This window comes from Aulonocara stuartgranti (assembly GCF_965226115.1).
Source record: "Aulonocara stuartgranti genome assembly, chromosome: 12".
In the NCBI taxonomy this organism is placed as follows: Eukaryota; Metazoa; Chordata; class Actinopteri; order Cichliformes; family Cichlidae; genus Aulonocara; species Aulonocara stuartgranti.
In genome coordinates, this window is record NC_138948.1 from 28,315,731 (window position 1) to 28,336,495 (window position 20,765).

Genomic DNA, 20,765 nt, shown 5'->3' on the forward strand with positions numbered 1-20,765 from the left:
CCAGCCTGGATTCAAACCCAGCACCTTCTGTGCTAGCCACTGCACCACCATGCCACCCCTGTTTGTTATAATTTCACTCATTTAAAATGATAATTATCGCATTTATTGCCTTTTGTCTTTTAAGTCTTAATTTGCATCTTTTTTTATCTTCCACTAAATGCAGTGTAGTTTTAAAAAACACAAGTATTTATTTATTTATTTATTTATTGCTTTAACTGTCAAAGGAAAAAGTCCAAAAGTGATCAATAAAACAGCTTTAGTCTACCGTATGTGCATATGGTAGTTAAGACTGGGTCCAGTTTGAGCAGCTACAACTGTAGCCATTTCTTTCAGTTAATCACTGAAGAAATGGCCATTTGTAGCCATATTAGCGCTTTTATTTTTTGGTTCCTTTTATTGTATTGAGCTGTTCTTGGCCTCATCTTTAACCTAACTTGCCCCTGTTATGTTGAATCCAGCTCCCTCCAACAGGGAGAGGGGAAGACGACAGGAATGGAAGCGGAGGCCTTGGTACGACTTAACTCCCCTGCATCAAAGGATAATACGCCCTTTCTTACTTTGTCCGTTTAACAGCTGGAGGGATCCCGAGTCTCTGTGTGTAGTGGGATTAGCTGCACTATTGTATCTCTGCTTTGAACCTCACTAGGTGGTGCCAGAGGGTGTGAACTAATGTAGCATTGCAAGGAGGTCTGCTGCATTTTTTTTTTCATTTTTTCCTTTTTATAAAAAAGCCCCTCTATTTACTCAGAGTAGGTTTGCTGGGCATGAGTGCACTTTTCAGGAACACCAGCTTCATATCCACACTCTCAGCAACAGCTACATAAAGTCACACCTGGGAGCTGTCGAGTGCAGGTATACACGATTCTGTCGAGGGCCAGCGAACACATATACTAAAAAGGAGGATGTTGGGGGGGGGGCTTCTCTTCATCGGGTTTGTGTTTTTTTCCCCCTCATATGGTGCAGGGATTTGGCCTGGCATCCTTCCAGCTAACGTGCAGGTTACTCCAGTCCCTGTGTGCAGCTTAAACTATCTGCAACCTGAGTGAGGGGGGAAAAACTCTTAAAGCCAGGTTCTGCATACGTTCCTGTTTTATTAATATGCTCTGTACTCTTACCTCAGTCACATGTATTTTTTAACGTTTTCAGATGGGCCCCGAGTTACATCATGTCTAAGCACGCATGCTTCGGGATCTGTTTTACAGGCCTAACTTATTATTTGTACTACTGAAATATTAATATTCATAGGTACTGGCCTGGTCAGCTGGTTATATGGCCCCGGTGTGCGTTCACTTGCAGAGCTCTAAGTGGCCAGCACAGCTAAAATCCCATTCTGATGCAAGAAACTGTAATTAATGGTGATGCAGCAGGACAGTAGTCATTACTGAAATTGCTAGCACAAAAGATAAAAGAATACTTCAAAGTTTTTTAATAAGTTCAGACAATGACCAATTGATTTCAGCACAAAGACCTCCAGCAGAAAGCAAATTGGCTTTTTTTTGTCCCCCAGTTTTTAACTTTTGAAGGAAGGCTGGCTTGAGTCTTTTGTTCGGGCACCTTCAGACAAGACAAATACAGTTATTCACTAAGCCAGAAGTTAAAATCATGTATCAGCATTTTCCAAAGAGTCCTCTTGCCGTAGATGAGCACCACGGCAGCAACGGTCGTGTAGAGCGATGTGAAAAAGATTGTGAGATAGAGGGTGCTCTCTTGGTGCGCCACAATTTTGTAGTTGACATACAGGTCTACCACGAGCAGGACAAGGAAGTTGGCCACTAGACCAAGAGCCATTTCGATGACCCTTATCTGAGTGCCCAGCTTTGGAGGGTGGGTTCCATTGGTGCTAGCTTTCATGTGCTGGAGATGGATGGCCAGGTGAACAGAGATGGAGATGCAGCATTTCACCATGAACACCCCTGGAAATACATCAGAGAGGAGCAAGTACATGACTTGATAAACCTTCACAGAAGTGGTGTCAGAGAATACAAGTCCACAGTCTCCATTTGCTTTGTAGGTGATGTTGCCAACCGCGTTTCCAGCAGCTGCTGGGTTGCCAGCGTTAAACAACACAAGCATTGGCAAACAGGTGCCAAAACCAAACAGAGGGATGAGAATCACAGCTATGGTCACGTGCTTGACGATGACATCTTGGGCATGTGTGTAGCAGTGGTTGGGTTCGTGAACCAGTTTGGTGCTGTAGTAGAAAGTGAGAAAGCTGCTGTTCCACATGATGATGAACTTGAAGCTGAAGGTAAGCACCAGCAGGATAGCGTAGCCTATCTGGGCAATCTGGCAGTTACTGTCCATCTCATCCATGGTCATCCAGAAGTAGCAAGTCATCTGGTGAGCAATACTGGCCACCGACAGAGCCATGGTGATAGTTTCACAAGGCGTCCACTGCTTTTTCTCCTTGTAGTTCAACACACTCATCAAAGAGATATAGGAATTAAAAAAGACAGTGGTGATGCCCAGCACACCCGTCATTACCCAGAGGGGATATTTAATTAACACAAACATAACCCCAAACTCTTCTGTGCCGTAAACTTTAACAAGGATACCGTAGTCTTTAAGTCTCCGTGCAACACTCAGCAGTCTGTGTGGGCTTCTGAAGTGCTTTGGTTTTGCTGCGTTCAAAGAGATGACAAGAAGGGGGGGAAGAGGAATAATAAATTATATACACACACTCAAAAATCAGATGATTCTTCATTTCTGTCACAGAATTGAATCAGTCATAGCTTGTCAGAAGGGCCCGAGGAAAAGATTCACACATTTAGCATTTGAAATTCATTAAACAGATACAAATAGGCCCAATTAAAATCTTTGGTCAATGTTCGAATTTTATGCCAATTCTGAAATTTAAGGTGGTCACATGCAAAGCGAACAAGTGAGGTAAGAAGGTTAGAGTAATTAGTGTAGGAAATTCCTACACTAGCGAAGCTCACCTGGGTCAGATATTGTGTTTTTTATTGCCGTGAATCCAACTGAAGGTTTCTGCTTACGTTCTCTTTGCCTGTTAGTCGTGACAATACCCGGTCTGGCTCAATAACTTTGGTAGCAGCTGAGGAATCCTTTGTTTTGTTTTGTTTATTCAAGCATTAATCCTTGCCTGGAGTTGTCTGCAGGATGCACACGCAAGGTGAAAGTCTTGGATCTAAGTTTTCTTTTCATGGGGATTTATATTTTCACATTGGGTACGATTTGCATCATCCCTGACCACAGGTAGTGGCGACAGCTGGTTTGCATTGACATGAGGTGGACAGGATATGTGCTCATTATACACAGATCAAAAAAAATAAATAAATAAATAAAGGGACAATTTGAAAACATCAGATCTCAATGGGAATCGATGAGCTTCTGGACAGTCTGAGCTGCAACCTGGCAGCATTGTATGGACCAAAACACAATGTCCCAGAGATTTGCATCCATTCAGGGGTATCAATTCTTTCATTGTCATAGAACTGCCTGCATACTGTCATCACATCACCCGAAGGAACTTTAATCCAGATACCTAAAGGCAGTTAGGGCACTGTTGTCAAGCTTGTAGAGGTCTGTGTGTCCCTGATTGAAATGCCTTCCCAAACCATCACTGAACCATCACTAAACCTATGATGCTGAATGATGTTACAGGCAGCATAACATTCTCCACAGCTTATCAAGACTTTTTCACGTCTGTCACAAGTACTCAGGGTGAACCTACTTTCATTCGTGAAAAGCACAGGGTGCCAGCGGTGGACCTGCCAATTCTGGGATTCTATGGGAAATTCCAATCGAGCTGCACAGTACTGGGCATCATGAAGCCTATTTCTGGTTGTTTGGTAAGAGACATTCACACCAGCAGCCTGCTGGAGGCCATTTTTTTTTAGCTCTGGCAGTGCCCATGCTATTCCTCCAGATACCAGTCCTACTGATACGGGAAGAACCTTTTATGACCCTGTCCAGCTCTCCTTAAGTAACTGGCTGTCTCAAAGAGTCTCCTCCATTCTCTTGAGACTGTGCTGGGAGACACAGCAAACCTTGGCACCTCATGCTGCCAATAATAACACTGACTTCAAATTCAAAACTAGTGAAAAAACAGTCAGAAAAGACGAGGAAGGAAAAATGTCAGTGGCCTCCACCTGTAAAACTGGTTCTGGGAAAAATTCCTGTTTTGGGTATTGTTTCATTGTTGCCCCTCTCGTTTCATTTCATGACCAACAAAGCAGCTGAAACTGATTAACAACCCCCTCTGCGACTTAACTGACCAGATCAATATCCCACAAGTTTAATTGACTTGAGGCTGCACTCTGATTAAAAAGTCCTTCCATTTTTTTTTGAGCAGTGCATATTGATATCCAATGACTTTACTGTACGTCTGTCAGTGCAGCACAGCAGCTCAGCCAATCCACAAACCACAATCCAACACGCGCCGCATGCAAATACTTATTCCTGCTGTCCGCCACATATTTACAAACACCAAACCGCCCACACGCCCATTTACCTGATAAGAACAGCAAATCACCTTTAAGTCACCTTCACAAGCCGTGCTCATGCAGCACCTTATCACTTTAGCTTGTGCTGTGGAGCACCCCAACTTTCTTTTTAATGAGGTGCTGACTTAAAATTATAGTTCAACTCTATTTAGATTTCTTGTTTACTCCATTTATCCAGTCAAAACAAGCAAGATGCTGATTTCATAAGCACACAGTATGGCTTTCCCAACAGTCTGCAGTCACACTTTTCTTTATAAAAAAAAAAAAAAATCACCTTAAGCCAAATTTCAGGGACAGATTCTGCCTTTTTGTTGCACAAGAGCATTAAAAAGCAGTTTTCCATACAAAAGCTCTTTGAAAGCAGACTGCGGTGGTAGCCTTTTCTTTTTTCTAAAAATAATAATAATACAATTTCTTTTACTATGCCAACCCTGTTAAAACTTCTGCCCTCCAAAGCAAGACTGCGATTTTCCAACGAGGCTTCCAGAACAGTATTTGTAATTAATTATTGTATCCGTTTTCCTGCTTCTTGCATGGATCAAAGGACAGGCTAACGTGTGAGCACATGAGAAAGCTTGACGGATGTGCATTTACTGGGAAAGAAAGGGGGAAAAAATACTGGTTAGAGCAAACAGAAAGTCACAGACATTAACACGGACCCACAGAGGATGTGTTTGTCTTCTTGGGAAGCAAACAAACGACAAAGTCAAGCACAGCAGAGGCACATTAAACACTGTGTTATGCCAGTCTGTTGGTGTAGCTGTGTGGTGGGTTGGGATGGGGTGCCCCTTGCCCTGAAGGGGACTGGAAACAGAATTACTGACCAAGCCACACCACTACCAGCAGCTCGTATTCATTCAATATACGCACCTTTTGAAGATGGGATCTTTTGAAGAGAGGTGGGGCTGCAGGCACAGTGCTGACTCTGCTTACTGAAGGTGTCAGCTGCAGGTCAGTACCGCTAGTTTAAGAGCTAGTTTACCTTCTTCCTACCCCCTCCCCAAAAAGATCAGACATGCATCCCTGCACAGGACATGAACGAGGCAATTCTGCTTCGTTTTGCTCTACAAATTATTATATATATTTTTTTTTACCAGAAAGCAAACTGCCATAAAGAGGGTCAGAGGTAAAGCTAACTATTCTAAAGTGTCCCCAATTATCGAGCCACTTACACCCCTGAAAATAGCAGCAACTGTGAAAGCTGTGAGAACACATCGAGCATATTAAATGACCAAGATTTTGAGGTTTTTTTTTTAAACAAGAACTTTGCACTAGATATTTATTTTAATGGATTCTTCATTCGTTAATCTCTCTAATTGAGGTACATTTGTACACATGTGACCCATGTGGACCGACAACACAAACACCCGAATGCCATTTACATTTGTTGTTCGCCTTGACTTGCCAATTAAAACATTAAACTGTACAAAATAAAAAAATAACAAGAAGGAAAAAAAGCACCATAATAAAAAATAATTGCTTTGCTATATACATTTTACATACAGTTTTAAAAAAAACAAAGCAAATCTTATTTGTGATTATGAAAACCTGTTCTTCTGTTTGCTTTACACTAGCAGTGATGTGCTAAAGTGCTTCATGAAAGTCAGCTGATACATATAATATGTCACATGAGGGTAGGATTTTATGAGTCAGTAGCTATGCAAACACTCCCATTGTTCCCTGGTTTAAAAAACATGTATATATTATTGCAACTCTTGGCCCTTATATACTTCAGACACAGAATATTATTTAAAAGGTGTTGAGTCTTTTTTTTATTATCATAAAGTGTAGTTGAGCACTAAAAATAAAATTAAGAGCCTGTTAGGCTTGAGGTTTGTGGTCACACGGCGTATCCATATTTAGGGTCATATGTGAGGTGAGCGGGTATCTCCCCGCCTGTGGTCGACCCATTGCTTCCATTTGTGAAGATTGGGCCCGATTCATTGACCGTAGGCAGATTGCCCCTTACGGAACTGTAGATGACGCCGTGGTGAGTGCGGTATCCCATCACTGAGCGGAGGCTGGAGTGCCGGCTGGAGTGCATACTGGAGTTCCTGCTCGGGGGCCTGCTCTCTGGGGCCTGCGCATCCTCCCTGGGAAAGTAGAGCCATGCAGGTTCTCAGTTAAGCTGCTGCACCAATCTGAGATCGTTTGACAGATGCCTCAAACGGCCATAAAATACCTTATTTCATTCGCGACCTCCTTCTGGTAGCGACGCTTGTGGCAGCAGCAGATGAGAAGCCAGATGAGAAGCAGGAGGAGCAGCAGAAGCAGCAGAGCGCCTATCACAGCGCCAGCTATCACACCTGCTTTATTGGTAGCTGGAAGAGGCAATGTATTGCTTAGAAATCAAACGTGTGCAGCTCACCTTCTTGAATTCCAAATCCAACAAGAGGATTATATGTGATTTTGCATAAAAGCAAGTCAAAAAAGGTACCTTCAGGATATGAGTGTTCAGAGCTGTTAAACTGAAAATAAGATGATGATATTGTAGACTTACGGTTGTATGCACGCAGTACGTATTTACACTGCCCTTTGCCCACAGCGTTTGCTGCCTCGCAGACATAAGTTCCAGTGTTGCTGTCTGTATGGTTCTTTATCAGAAGCTCCCCACTCTGTTGGTCTTAATGAAAGAAGACAGCACTGAGTACAAGCACATTACCTACACAAACACAGCCGCATTAGTGTTTAGAGAAGAGCATTCTTAGAAAAAGGCATCCTGGTGCTAAGTTGCTTACTTTGAGTAGCAGTGGATGGAATTGCAGCTCCGTTTTCTCTCGTCCACACATAGCTGATGGGAGAGGATCCTTGACGGGATACGCAGCGGAGGGAGACTGTGCTTCCTTTCTCCTCACCACCTTCAACCCAACACTTTGGCGTTGATGGGGGAACTAATGAAAAAAAAAGAAAGAAACAACCCATATGGCACAAAAACTATTTTAGTGCAATGCTCTGATTCAACACTGAAGCATCTGGGTATGGCTGCAGTGAGGTAATCTACTGAGACAGAAAGAATGGAGGAGCCTTTGCATTCCATGTGAATGAGCACATTTAAAAGCAGACGGCTGAGAAATGAAACAAGTTAGACCGGTTAAAAAAAAAAAAGAAGCAAAACAAAAAAAGCAATTTGTCCTCACCCAACACAACCAGTGTGATTTTTCTCATGTCAATGCCTGGGAGCTTCTTGACTTTACACTGGTATGTGGCGGTGTCTGAGACTGTCACACCAGTGATAGAGATCGAAGCATCTCCCTGGTCGGGGTTCCCTGTGAAACTGAACCTTTTGGAGACGCTGTTGTCCGTGTAGTGGGTCTGGCCACCTGAATATGATAAGATCTGAGAGGCAAGATTTGCACTGAGTAATGTCTTATTTTTTGATTCAGGTTTTCCAGCTAACTGAGCCTAAATGCAATATTTTCTCTGTCTTTCTATAATTCCTCTCTGTCATCACACATGCAACATACCACTGTGTCCTTCTGTGTCATGTCCGGACTGACGTTGGACCACTCAATATCCAGCGGTCCTGTGTCTGCTGCGGCTGGAGTATAGGTGCATCCCAGTTTAACAGTCGTTCCCGTTGCATACTGAATGGTCTGCGGCCCCGTGGATGTTATCTGCATCGCCTCTGTTAACATGGGATGAAACCAAAAATTCTATTAAGCTCCGTCTAACTTAGAACAATGCTTTCTTTCTCCATTGGATTCTTACAGTCGTGTACCCAAGTTAAGAGACAGAAAGAAGACAGAATAAAATGAATTTCGCTCTCAAACGTATTAATATTTCTCCCACTTAATGGCATTCAAGCTCTGGGCCTGCGCTCCTGTGCCGTCTCAGGGAGGAGAAGAAGTGCTGATGTGAGACTAATAGGCCTTTTAAGTCAAACTGAAGATTTTGAGGGCTTGGACATGAATTAAAGTAAAAGTTTATTTAGATTTTTGGGTTGGGGTTGCATATTCAATTTAACTTATTAAACTCTGGAGGCTTATTAATTGTCTGAAATATATCGGCAAATAATGATGAAAGCTGAACACATGAGCTAGTTACGAGCCGTCTCTGAGTTGACACACACTCCCCGCTAACTCACTCTTTTTGGCCTTAGATTTTTATTCAACTGTTGCCAGAGTCAACACTGATAGCGTGGTGACACATTTCAACAGATCAGAGTTATTTATCTCGATAATGTTCGACTCTATCTTCTCGCCATCCCTCCCCCTTTGTTCGGGTGTCCAACCTTCAGAAAATATCTAAATGGAGCTCAAATCAAATCAGCCTCTGTTTTGACATCGCTCATCATTAAATCCACTATAACCCTCTGAAAGCACTCAGAATGCACTTTAGTGGCACCACAACAAAGCAGAGGATGTCAGGGGTATTTATGAAAGCGTACACAATGGCAGATGTGATGAAGTGAGTGTGGAAAAAAACAAATTAGTCAGTCAAATGTTTACACCGTGAAAGCCGCCCTCCCCAACTCCCAGCACCCCCCAAGGGCAAAACACTGGGATCTAAAGAAGATGCGATTTCCACGTGAAGAGGCCACTGAGCTAACTTGCCAGTAGGTTCAGCCACTGAGCTCAGTACAAACATGCACATCCCTGTGCCCTCCCCTCATTGGCAAATACAAAGGTGCCTCACAGTTTTTGTTTTTGTTTTGTTTTGTGTGTGTTTCCTCCTGCTCACCCCTACTTCTTCTCTGGAATAATTTTTTGACTCGTCATAACAGCAGAAGCAGACGTAGAAGTGTTTACATCAATGATGCAGAGGAATTTAAAGGAATTGCCACGTACCATGCTAAACCCTGGATGTCGCTCATCGTAAATAAAATGATGGTTGGAATACTGCCATCATTAATGTTGTTTATTTCTCCTGTGAATGGAAATGCACACGCCCAGGTGCTTTCCTCAAATAGTCACGATAGAGCCGAAAGAATCAGTCGTGGCTCTTTATATAAGGCGGTGAACTTTTGGTCTAATTAGGAAGCATTATCTGAATAATGAAGGGGACGTTGAGGTTTGAGGGTTTTTTCTGGGCGTATTTGATGTAATTTTTTTTTTTTGCATTTTTATGCTGCTCTTATATTTAATACAGACAGCTTGGATGGGGGCCCGAGGCTAATTACTCCCCTGGTCACAATAAAATCCATCAGGGTCGCGCTTTGCAAATGCACATAGCTGTTTGACCCTCAGCCACAATAATTTAAGGTATGAATGATATGCAGGGTACTTCTCAGCCATCCCCACTACAAACGCACCCTTCAGTGAGTACGTGAAATGGTCAGATCATCAGCTGAGTTACAGTGAACTGTATCTGCTGTGTGGATCACAAATCAGATTCAGGTTCAGAATTCCTAAGAAAAACAACTCTTCTGCTGGTGATCGTTGTGTTCCCTGATTCAACATGCTCAGAAACCTGAAACAAACTCCTTAGATGTAATCAAAAAGAAAGAAAAACCCCACACTCACCTGTTCTCAGCTGAATTGTCACCAGAAACAGCACAGCCACCTTTAGCCTGACGCTCGTGAATGCTGGCTCCATTTTCAACCTGAGAGCAAACACACTATCAGGAAAATAAGAGTTTTAATCTAAAGGCTTGTATTTGGCATCAAAAAGCAAAGATGTCTGGCGTCATTTACCTCTCCCCCAGAGCCTTTATCACTTTTGCTTAGTTGTTTATCTATAAACTTACATCACCTGAGAACTCAGTCGTGACGGTTTATTTTGTGTGTGTGTGTGTGTTTGTCTGTACAAACTACCAAGAAAATCAAATGTTGATCGATAAACACTATAAAGGGAAGAATAAAAATAACAGCTCCGACATACCTTAAAGTGAAGACACAATCCACAACAAAAGTGTGTCCTTGAAGGCTAACCGGTGTGACAGTACAGGTGTAGCAGGCTTATTTTGTCCTCGGGTGAAACTCAGGAGCAGTAACTATGGCCACACCCTCTCTGTCCATAGTGCACCTGTTGGCCACTCCTAGAATTGGAAACACGCCAAGCCCCCTTCATACTTGTTTTTATTTTTTCTTGTTTGAATAAAAGATAATCAAAAAATGTGAAAAGAGACTTTTGCTAGTTTAGGTTTCCAGTCTCTGTGTGTGTCTTGGCTGAAAACAGTTTAATAAACACCTACATCTTGCTTTTTTCACAGTTTTATCTATCATCTATTTATCACATCTATCATCTGTTATTTCATAACAATGCAAATTCTCTCTCTTCCTAAAACTACGGTATGATAAGTCTGCTGCATGCTGTAGAGTTCTTTGTGGTATGCTTATTTTTAAGGTAAGAGGAAAGTTATGATACTTGTTTAAGACCGAATGGGCCAGAAAAAAATGTTGCCGGCCCTTGTGTAACCCGTCTTCCTGACACTCCCATGAACATACACTGACTGGTTTTTGTTGCTCTGCCACACAGGGCACATAGTGAGATCCATGCTGATTTGGGACTAAAAGACAACTTAACGTGACAGAGCGGCAAAGCGCAGTGCGGCAGCTGCCACTGCCGTTCATGCTGTTAGTGAGGTTGAAATGGCTTATCAGCTATGAATGATTTACCAAAACACAAAGTTTTGATTTAGGCCAGAAATCAATTCCTTTTATTTTTCTGTCTCAACTGTGGCATCTTTTATGATTTTCAGTTCATAAATGTGTTATTTTTCTTATCCTGGTGCTCCTCAGTTCATCCACCATCTGAAAAATGCTATTTTAGCTTTTTCCCCATTTCTTTGAGCCATCTTACTTCTGATTGCATGCTCTTAGTAAACAGAAAGTTTGAGCAGCAGGTACACAGTCCTGTGCTCACAGCCTGCAATGACCATATTAGGAATTTCCACCCTCAGTGACTTCTAAGACCGAAAAAATCCTTCTGAAACCAAATGTTCTAGACTAAAGCTTGAGCTGTTGGCTCACACTAAGTTCCTTATACACAAGCTGATCTCATTATTTGAAAGTTTGCACGTGTTTAATACACTATATTACCAAAAGTATTCACTCACCTATTCAAATAATTGAATTCAGGTGTTCAAATCACTTCCCTGCCCACAAGTGTAGGAAATCAACCGGGGCATGCAGACTACTTCTACAAGAATTTGTGAAAGAATGGGTCACTGACTGCACACCAGTGCACAAAGGAAGGTCCATAAAGACATGGATGAGCGAGGTCAATGTGGAATAACTAGACTGGCATGCATAGAGTCCTGATTTCAACCTGACAGAACAGCTTTGGGATGAATTAGAGTGGAGACTGTGAGCTAGACCTTTTCATCCAACGTCAGTGTCTGACCTGGAAGAATGGTCAAAAATTCTCATAAACACTCCTAAACCTTGAGGACAGCCTCCACAGGAGAGTTGAAGCTATTATAGCTGCAAAGGGTGGTCCGACGACACATTAAACCCTATGGATTAAGATGAGCATTCCTGTGAAGGCAGATGAGTGAACACTTCTGGCAATATAGTGTATGAGCATGGACGAGTAACAGAGCAAATATATCACAGAAAAAAAGGAAAAAGCATAATGGAGGCTCATTATGGTTTATTTACTTTGTTTTAACATGCAATATATCTGTCTGGCTAATGATGTAAAAATAAAAAAAAAGATCTTTTCAATGAAGTGAGATGTGCCGTTGGAATCATTCAGTACTGACTGAATGACATCGTACAGTATGATGTGAGCGCGGAGCGTGACCTTAACCATTAGGAAACTTAAGTGCTGGGTTAATGTGATCCTGCCAATAATGTTCATTAAAGAGATGAACAAATTAGTAACGCTCAGTATGAAACATGATCAGAAAGCAAATCTGAAATCAGCACAACCCTGTTCTCATTTGGTGCTCACTGTATGTTTGCAAGCTTTCTGCTAGAGCTTCACGCAGTGCGCCTGAGTGACACCACACCCATAAGTCTGGGTTTGAATGTGTCCATGAGTGATCCACTAAATATGTGGATCACTGCACGTATGTGTGAGGCTGTGCGGTATGGCTCCTTTATCAGCAGGTGGTTAATTGCCCCACTTCCTCCCCCTGGTGTAAGAGGAGGTTCTGGCACTGGCTCTGAGTTGAGCAAGCTGTGTGACAGGGCGAGGCGGGACTGAACAGACAGTACTAGGACACTGACAAGACCACCATTAACACTGCAGGAGAGCGTGTAGACAAGCATGATGAATACATTTGTGATCACTGACCTGAATGTTCTCGACTTGTTGCATCTCTTTCACAGCATCTTGATCGCCCAGTGCTTTTGTAATTATCCCGCTAAACTTGGTAGATGTGGAGCAGCCATGCTGTGGCTCTGTCTTTAGAGCCAAGGCTCGCTTCAACCCACATCTCTCTTACCAGATTTGGCACAGGTAGCCTAATCACACCACAGGGTTGCAAACAAACCACCTTGACAGATGTCCAAATTACAAGAAAACAGCATAGCAGGGGAGGCAAACAAATGACCAAAGCAGGGAGGGGAGAGGCTACAGAAAGGCTTGGCTTGCCAGCAGCCATACTGAAATAGCACAGCAGCGTGACTCACGGTGTGTCAATGTCAGGGAGCCAGTTGGGCACACATATTCCTCTTTTTAAGGTGGAACGCCACTGGGACAAGGATGGCGCTTCTGGCAGAGGGGAGCAGTCACTCAACCCCTCAAAGAGCAACGTGAGTGGAATACAGCCAGCACAATCTGGGCCACACACTTTATTCATGACCTCCTGAAACTCAGCAATTAAATGTCCACTCTGACAGTGAAATTGATTTTTTTTTTTGGTCTTTTTCTTTTATACCAATCAGTCTGTATTTGCAGATGTCCTGCAGATCATAAATACACTCTACAGCCCGGCTGGTGTTCGTTAGGCTGTGCAGTAATGGGACCAGAGCTAGCATTGCTTTTAAGGTTTCCAGTCGTCATCCAATTCTAACTGTTGTCTTGTTATGCTGTGAAACTGGCATGATTAGTCCCGCTCTCCAAGCAGTTTTTTTCCCCCTGTTGCTCCAGCACCGCATGCTTTCCTTGTGCCATGCTGCCGAATAAATAATAAAAAGGGAAATGCAAGGATTCCTCCCAGCATCTGTGATTCATCCTCTCAATAAGTAACTCACTAAGGAAAGGGCATATCTACCATCAGAGCGTACTTGAATGGCATTATACACAGCAGGATGAAATCCCATCAGTTATCTGCTATGCTTTCATTCTCATATATTTATGATTTTGAAACTGGTGCAGACAGTATTACCATTATTTTTATGTCTCTTGCATTTGTTATGGCCCTCTGCAACCTGTACTGGCTGTGCAGTGGTACTGCATATCTTTCTGTGGTGCATGGGTTTCATTGCCTAAGGCCTCAGTCATACAGGCCTAGAAACCAGCTGGCAATTCTCTGGAAACCTCCAGTCACTAGAAAAAAAAAATTATAATCTCCAAGAGGTCGGTGAGTGATTGCTGGAGTTTGGTGGCTGGGTGAAATCTATCAGGGGATATACCAAAAACCTCTTTGTGATTGCTTTGGTTGCTGAAGTTGACAGTACTTTGCATGGAAATATGCCAGTTTGTCTGCAAACACTTGTCATTGGCTATCCAAGCAAATAGTGAACATTGAAAAAGTGACTCAAACCACTTTACAGAGAACATTCACCTGCAAGGTATTTGGAAACCTTGTACTCCCCACAAACACTCACTTTCTTTGTGATCAATTTCATACTAACAACTGCTAGCAACAAATCAGTGAATCCACATCTTTCTTGGTACCATACGTGCAGTAAATATACATAAATTTCACATAAGCAACTACTAGCAACTTCCTGAAACCACCTCCCACTGCCAACTATTTGAGGAAATGGGATAGATGGTATCAAAATGTAGGGAAAATCTAGATACATTTTGATACTATGATCATGGCCTTGCCACGCTGTCTCTGTTGCTGCTTACACTGATCATCCTCTGGTTGTGTTTTTCTTATGTCTTCCCTGCATTTGAACTTTTATGGAGCTGTGAGCGAGGTCATGACACACTGAAAGAGGATATAAAGCAGAAAGTGGTTTAGAGCAAAAGAGAAAAAAAATAAGATTAGGATTAACTTCAGCCTTAATGATACAAAATCCCTACCTAGGCTGTAATCTGTTAAAGCAGAGCAGGGTTACTACACTGAATAAGCACCATAACTCTCTTCATAACTAGATAGACATAGGTCAGTTCCTTAGCAACATTGTTTTACTCTGATGTGCCCGTGCCTTATTCACACTGTGGGAACTGTATTTAAGAATGAGCACAGCGCTGCTAATACGTTAAGACGATATTAGTGCAGTTTCAAAACATACAATAACTCACTGTGTTATCATAGAATGTAATGCACATTACAGCAATTAACCATAAAGATGATTTACTGGAGATTTACTGGGAATCTTGTGGTATATAACTAATTTTTATAGCAGTCTAAAAGGATGCAGTTCCATCTATGCATCAACTAGTGATACAGTGCACAGCATGAAAACAAAAAAGATGAATCAACCATGAAACAAAAGGCATTCTACAAGTAGAACAAAAGTATTTTATAGATCTATTTATTAGATAAAATTATGGACTCATTTATCAAGCAGGCATCATAAACACAGAACATTTATGCAATGCGATGCTACAGCAATTACAGGCACCACAGACACAGAGAGAGTACCAGTAAATCACTTCCACTGCAAATCTGCATGTGCACAATTATGCAGCATTCTATCAGCAGCCCCAGAGTCTATCTAACTGAGGACGAGTGCCAAAAACCTTATCCTGTCCAGGCAGACACAAAACTTCTCGAGGAATGAAATTAGACAGGTGCGGTTAAATCCACGTGAAACAAGAAAAGCCTTAACAGTCCCGTTTCATTTACAGTACGGCCCCCCTCTGGATTGTTTACCGGCTAACCTGTGAACATGAAAAGGCAGGGCTCCATAAAGAAATCCCACCTATAAAATGGGAAAGTAAACGGGAGTTTGTCGTGTAGTTACTGTTCCATCTCTATCTTCACAAGCTGCCCACCCACATACAGCAATGGCGTGCGTGCGCGCGCGCGCGCACACACACACACACACACACACACACAGCCTCTAGCAATATGAGCATAAACGCTGGACACCATAATCCAATAAGTTGTGCTTCTTGTGCTAAACCCAGTGAAGTCTGGCACACAGAGAAAGTCCACAGAGACCAGAGTCCCCTAAGCCTCGCTTGCAGGAGTAGGATGGAAACTGTATTCTCTGATAAAGAACTTCAGATCTGTCTCTGCCCTCTTTGCTTCTGTGATAGCTCATTTTCCCCGCACACACTGGGGAATTATGATATAATGATGTACTTTAATCCTGAAATTTCCTTTTCTCTAAAATGACCAATTAAGGGAAATGTTCCTCGAATAACAGCCTCATATAACAACTGTGTTGGAAGGAAGGCTGTTGAGAATGATGTTATGCTGTTGTATCTTCAGTCAGTGGTGTACTAGCCTCCAGGCATACTTGGAAAATCCCAGTGGACCGTTGCATTGGTGGACTGTCAAAAAATCCATAAAGTTTTCACCAGCCCTGTCCGTCTCTTACCGGCCCCCTCTGTGTGTGTGTGTGTGCGCCTGCATTCATATGAAATCATCCCTTACTGACCTGACCTGGGCTCATCCCAGCAGATACGACCAGGCCTCAATTTCTTTCATGTGCACCCTTTCCCTGGGTCAAATAAAGAAAAGAAATGTATTCATTTGGGAAAAAAATGCTTTCTGCTGAAATGAATATCATTTGAATGGATTTATATACACATTCTGCAAATGTTTAAAATGAGAAAACAACTGCAATGGCAATTTTCTGTTAAACAGCTAACAGTTTGAGGAGTAAAATTTGCATCCGTTTGATGCTGTTTGCCCTCGTTCCCTGTCACAGCTACAAACGAGTGAACCCGGCTTTGTTCGGTTGCTTGGTAGTAATACAAGCGTGCTTTAGAAAACACAAGACTCATGCAACGATTACACAAGCGCTCATGCATATATTTCACAATTTGGTAGGACACTCTATCCACTGTTATCATCTACAAACTGCTTCTGTGCAACTTAACCTTCCGTATTACAAATTCAATCTTAGACTTGATCTAAAACAAGTTTGGCCTTAGACATTATAACAGCTTAACACACACACACACACACACACACACACACACACACACACACACACACACACGGACATGCCATCAGTGGCAACGAACCATGCAAGACCTGACCATCAGGAGCAATTTGGGGTTCGGTCTCTCGCCCAAGGACACTTTGACATGTGGAAAGGAGGAGCTGCAGATTAAACCCCCAACTCTGTGATTAATGAACAACCTGCTCTAACTCCTAACCAGACAGCCACCCTCTATTAACTTACATGCCTTCAGAGTCTAAAACAAAAGTAATCCCTCATAAATCCACAAATTCTTCTCCTACGCTTTGATTTCAGATCTAATAAGATATTAAGTGTTTATTGGTGATTTTTTTTGGAGGTGTCAGTCTTTGTGCATAGCTGAGCTAACTGACTGCTGGCTTTGGTTTGATATTTATGAGACAGGAAATTACTTACCTACCTACTTTACCACAGACATGAAATAGGTATTACCATAATCCTGTCATCTAATGCTCACCAGCAAAATGCAAATTCCTCACTATCGCTATCACCGTCCTCTGTCACACCAGCCCTCTGTGTGTCCTCTTTCATTCCATCCATGAATCTTCTCTGTAGTCTTCCTCTTTTTTCCCTGCTTGGCAGCTTCATATCCAGCATTGTATGTTTAGTTCATCCACTATCACTCCTCTGCACACGTTCAAACCATCTCAGTCTTGCCTCTCCAACTCTGTCTCCTCTGATGTACTCCTTTCTACCAGTGTTCATTCTGGTCACTGCCAGTTAAAATTGAAACATCTTCAGCTTTGCCACCTGTCTTCTTGTTAGTGCTACCATCTTGTAAACCTTCCCTTTCAGTCTGTCACAAATCACCCAGACTCTCGTTTCCGCCCACTCTCTTTTCTTTACCTTGTCTGGCCACAGATATTTAAACTCATCTATTTTCACTACTTTTACTCCTTCACCTTTCCACTTCTCTCTCTCTCTCTTTCACTGACTGTCATTCCTCTTCCCAGCAATGTATACCTCCAACTCTCGAGGCTCTCTTCTACTTGCTCCCTACTTTCACTACAGATGTCGTCTGCAAACGTCACAGTCCACGGACAATTCTGCCTGACCTCATCTGCCTGTGGTATCTGTCCACCACCACTGCAAACAAGAAAGGGCTCAGAGCAGATTCCAATGACCCGTTCTCAACCTACTCCTACATCCTACTCAACGAACTCTCTTCACTCTTTAGTACATTTCCATCTCTACCCTTAATCACCATAATCTGCTGCACATCCTTTCCAGCTCGATCTCTCTGTGCAGCCAATTAATACAGGTCCATTTCTCCTTCTTTAGTGTCCAGTCTAACATACAACTCACTATATGCCCTTTCATTAGCGTTTGCCACATCTCTCTTTGCTGTATGCCTAGCCTCCCAGCACGTCCTTCTACTTTCTTCATCTACCCTATTATCCCACTTTTCTTTGCTGACCTCTTCCTTTGAAAACTTTCCCGTACTTTGTAATTCCACCAAGTCTCCTTGTCTGCTTGCCTCTGTCTAGAGGATACACCTCAGCTCATCTCCATTTGCATTTGGCCAACAGTAGCACAGTTTCCACTGGTACTCTGTTGGCCAACAGCACCAGAAGTGGTCAGTGTTCATTATGGATAGCAAGCAATTTCCACAATTTCATTGTAAATGTACAATGACAATAAAGGGGATATGCTTCCTGACACAGCCCTCCTCATTTAACCAAGCTTGGGACCAGCACCAGGAGCACACTGGCTTGTGGGACCCACTATGACTGGGTTATCACAAGACATCAGCGCATTAAGCTCTGCATGTGTTCTCCGACTTCATTAAATCCACCAGTGGTACAGTTGTTAGCACTGTCACCTCACAGCAAGAAGGTTCCTGGCTCGAACCCTCTCTGTGCCAGCATGGTTGTGCTCCTGCTTCTTCCTGTATGTGAGGAGGTACACAATGCACTGTCTGAATGTGCAGTTAAAATGTGACTATGTAAATGTTGATCCATTACCAGTCAGAGGTTGGGTTTGGCTTCCTGAATTGAATTGTTTTCAACTAAAACCGATTTAAATGATATCATGAATGATCTACTGTTTCCTGTCTTCTGGTGCTGTATTACATTGCAGTTTGCACATTGTGTAGTTGTCTGAATACAGTTTTTTTTTTAGTGTATGTGTCCGAAAGTCTCCTTATATTTCAATTGCATCGCTATAAGTGCAGTGTCAATTTCTGCCGATAAGTTCCACTTTGTTCTTACTGTTTGCTGCGGTGATGACGTCACATGCTTTTACGACGCTCCTGCCGTATCACGAGTCAGAGGAGCACTAGCCATTAGTGATGGGATTTCCGGCTCTTTTTAGAGATCCGGCTCTTTCGGTTCGGCTCACTAAAAAGAGCCGGCTCTTTCAGCTCCGAACCGGCTCTTCAGGTTGTTTTGTTGCTTTAATTAATTTATTATTAACAATAATATAAAATTATGCACAAAAGGAATTACTAACGTAAAAACAAGTGGTTTTATTTATATATGTTTATATATAAATATATGCGGTGGCCCCTAGAGACAAAACACGTACAAACTCCAAAACACATTTCTAGCATGAACTGAACTTCCAAAGCAGAGCTACTAGATCACTTAAATTACACAATTGAAAGCATGTGTGTATTGTTTGTGTATTTATACACAGGCACTCATATATATATTCAAATAATTTAAAAAAAAGTTCATTTACCTGTTATTACCACACACCAAATCCGGTCATTGGTACTTGCTGGCTTGTGTAGCCACAAGATAACAAAGGCTCAACACTGCGCCCAGCATCCTGGAGCACTTCTGTTGTTCTTTTGTACGTGTTTTGAGTTTTTATGTGCTTCTGAGTTTTTATATGCTTCTGAGTTTTTACGTGCTTCGGAGTTTGTACGTGTTTTTACGTGTTTTGGAGTTTTTACGTGTTTTGGAGTTTGTACGTGTTTTTACGTGTTTTGGAGTTTGTACATGCTTCAGAGTTCGTACGTGATTTGAAGTTTGTATGTGCTTTGTCTCTAGGGGCCACCGTAAATATACTTTTATTTATTCACTCCACATAAAATGTAATAAATAAATCATCTAATACAAAAATCAACTATTCACATTTCAAGTTTTAACTATTTACATTTTCAGCTTTTTCCTTTCACAAATTTAAAGTGAAAAGAACACAAAACACTGCAAACCACAACACAATTAAATATAAATTATAATATGAAAACTAAAAGAACATGCATATTCTCTGACATATGGACCTGCATGAATAAACTTTCTCAATCCTTTATCATCTGCAACCGAAAATAGTTGTGGATGATTACTATACCTTTCTAATGTTGTTGTCCCTGCCTCTCTTTCTCTCTCTCTGGCTCTGTTCCTGTGCTACTGAGTGTAACTACCGCCCCTCCCCCCTCTGCCCAGCGTAAAGCACAAGGCTCGCGTGCAGAGTGAAGCGGAAAAAAAGTGCGAGAGAGAGGCTGAGAGAAAGAAAAAAAAAAAAAAAACCACGTGACGGCTCGCGATAAGGAGCCGGCTCGTGTCGTTCACGTCAAAGAGCCGGCTCTAAGAGCCATTTCGTTCGCGAACGACCCATCACTACTAGCCATGTTTTTTCTCCATGAGTGTGGGGGAATAGCGATCTCCAGCCGTGTGCGTTCCTGTGCAAATAACCACACGTCTGTCCACCCCTCCCACATTCGTTAAGTATGCCTACTGCTGTACTGTTGAGCTGCTATTAACTTCCATTAAAGTATATCCGGACATCACTCTCTGTGCCCCACTCTCTGACCGGAGTTTAAGTCCTGAGGGAGCTATCATCCCAGCATCCCAGAGATAACTCTCTAACAGTATAACTTGTGAATCCTACTAGCGCTAGTGTAAGTGCTGCTCAGTTGTATGCATTTTAAAAGCTCATCTAGGGATGGGCTTTGCAAATGAGTCTAACCTATAAAAGCTGTGGCGTGTGGTGTGGTTCATGTTATCTTATCCCTATACAAATAAATGCTATTAATATCAAAAATCTAGCCTGCAACCACACAACTGATTTAAATGTCTGAAGAATCCTGGATTGATGCAGGTACAGGTTTTTGGAGCTGTTTTCAGAGTAGCTGTGGCTGTTTTGATAATTATGGTGGGAATGACCCAAAACGGTGAAGTTGCACTTT

At 42.3% G+C, this 20,765-nt stretch overlaps 2 protein-coding genes across 8 annotated transcripts; both read right to left on the minus strand.

The window, feature by feature from the left end:
* Nucleotides 1-1,474: 1,474 nt before the first annotated feature.
* Nucleotides 1,475-3,154, minus strand: tas2r202 (taste receptor, type 2, member 202). The gene is made up of 2 exons (XM_082555821.1): nt 2,940-3,154; nt 1,475-2,621 (listed from the first exon to the last, which is right to left on the minus strand). The coding sequence occupies exon 2, from the start codon at nt 2,512-2,514 to the stop codon at nt 1,576-1,578; it is 939 nt and encodes a 312-aa protein (XP_082411947.1). The 5' UTR covers nt 2,515-2,621; nt 2,940-3,154; the 3' UTR covers nt 1,475-1,575.
* A 2,563-nt stretch (nt 3,155-5,717) lies between these two features.
* On the minus strand, nt 5,718-20,408 carry vsig8b (V-set and immunoglobulin domain containing 8b). 7 transcript variants are annotated; one of them, XM_082555239.1, is made up of 12 exons: nt 19,928-20,408; nt 17,088-18,518; nt 16,082-16,144; nt 14,376-14,457; nt 10,287-10,443; nt 9,929-10,023; nt 7,931-8,091; nt 7,604-7,802; nt 7,205-7,357; nt 6,967-7,089; nt 6,649-6,787; nt 5,718-6,559 (listed from the first exon to the last, which is right to left on the minus strand). In XM_082555239.1, exons 6-12 carry the CDS (start codon nt 9,999-10,001, stop codon nt 6,307-6,309), a joined length of 1,101 nt encoding a protein of 366 aa, XP_082411365.1. In that variant the 5' UTR covers nt 10,002-10,023; nt 10,287-10,443; nt 14,376-14,457; nt 16,082-16,144; nt 17,088-18,518; nt 19,928-20,408; the 3' UTR covers nt 5,718-6,306. The 7 variants fall into 7 exon arrangements, with proteins under 7 accessions (XP_082411365.1, XP_082411367.1, XP_082411368.1 ...); XM_082555241.1 differs by lacking the exon at nt 17,088-18,518; XM_082555242.1 differs by lacking the exon at nt 14,376-14,457 and having other exon boundaries at nt 9,929-10,008; nt 18,453-18,518.
* Nucleotides 20,409-20,765: the final 357 nt, after the last annotated feature.

Bases quoted from the DNA above. Each gene is read 5' to 3' on its own strand.
- tas2r202 (XM_082555821.1), bottom strand. From the start codon at position 2,514: ATGTTTGTGTTAATTAAATATCCCCTCTGGGTAATGACGGGTGTGCTG.
- vsig8b (XM_082555240.1), bottom strand. From the start codon at position 10,001: ATGGAGCCAGCATTCACGAGCGTCAGGCTAAAGGTGGCTGTGCTGTTT. The intron at 7,358-7,603 runs GTGAGGACAAAT...TTTTTTCATTAG, and splicing joins AATCACACTGGTTGTGTTGG to TTCCCCCATCAACGCCAAAG. The intron at 6,560-6,648 runs GTATTTTATGGC...CTACTTTCCCAG, and splicing joins GAGGTCGCGAATGAAATAAG to GGAGGATGCGCAGGCCCCAG.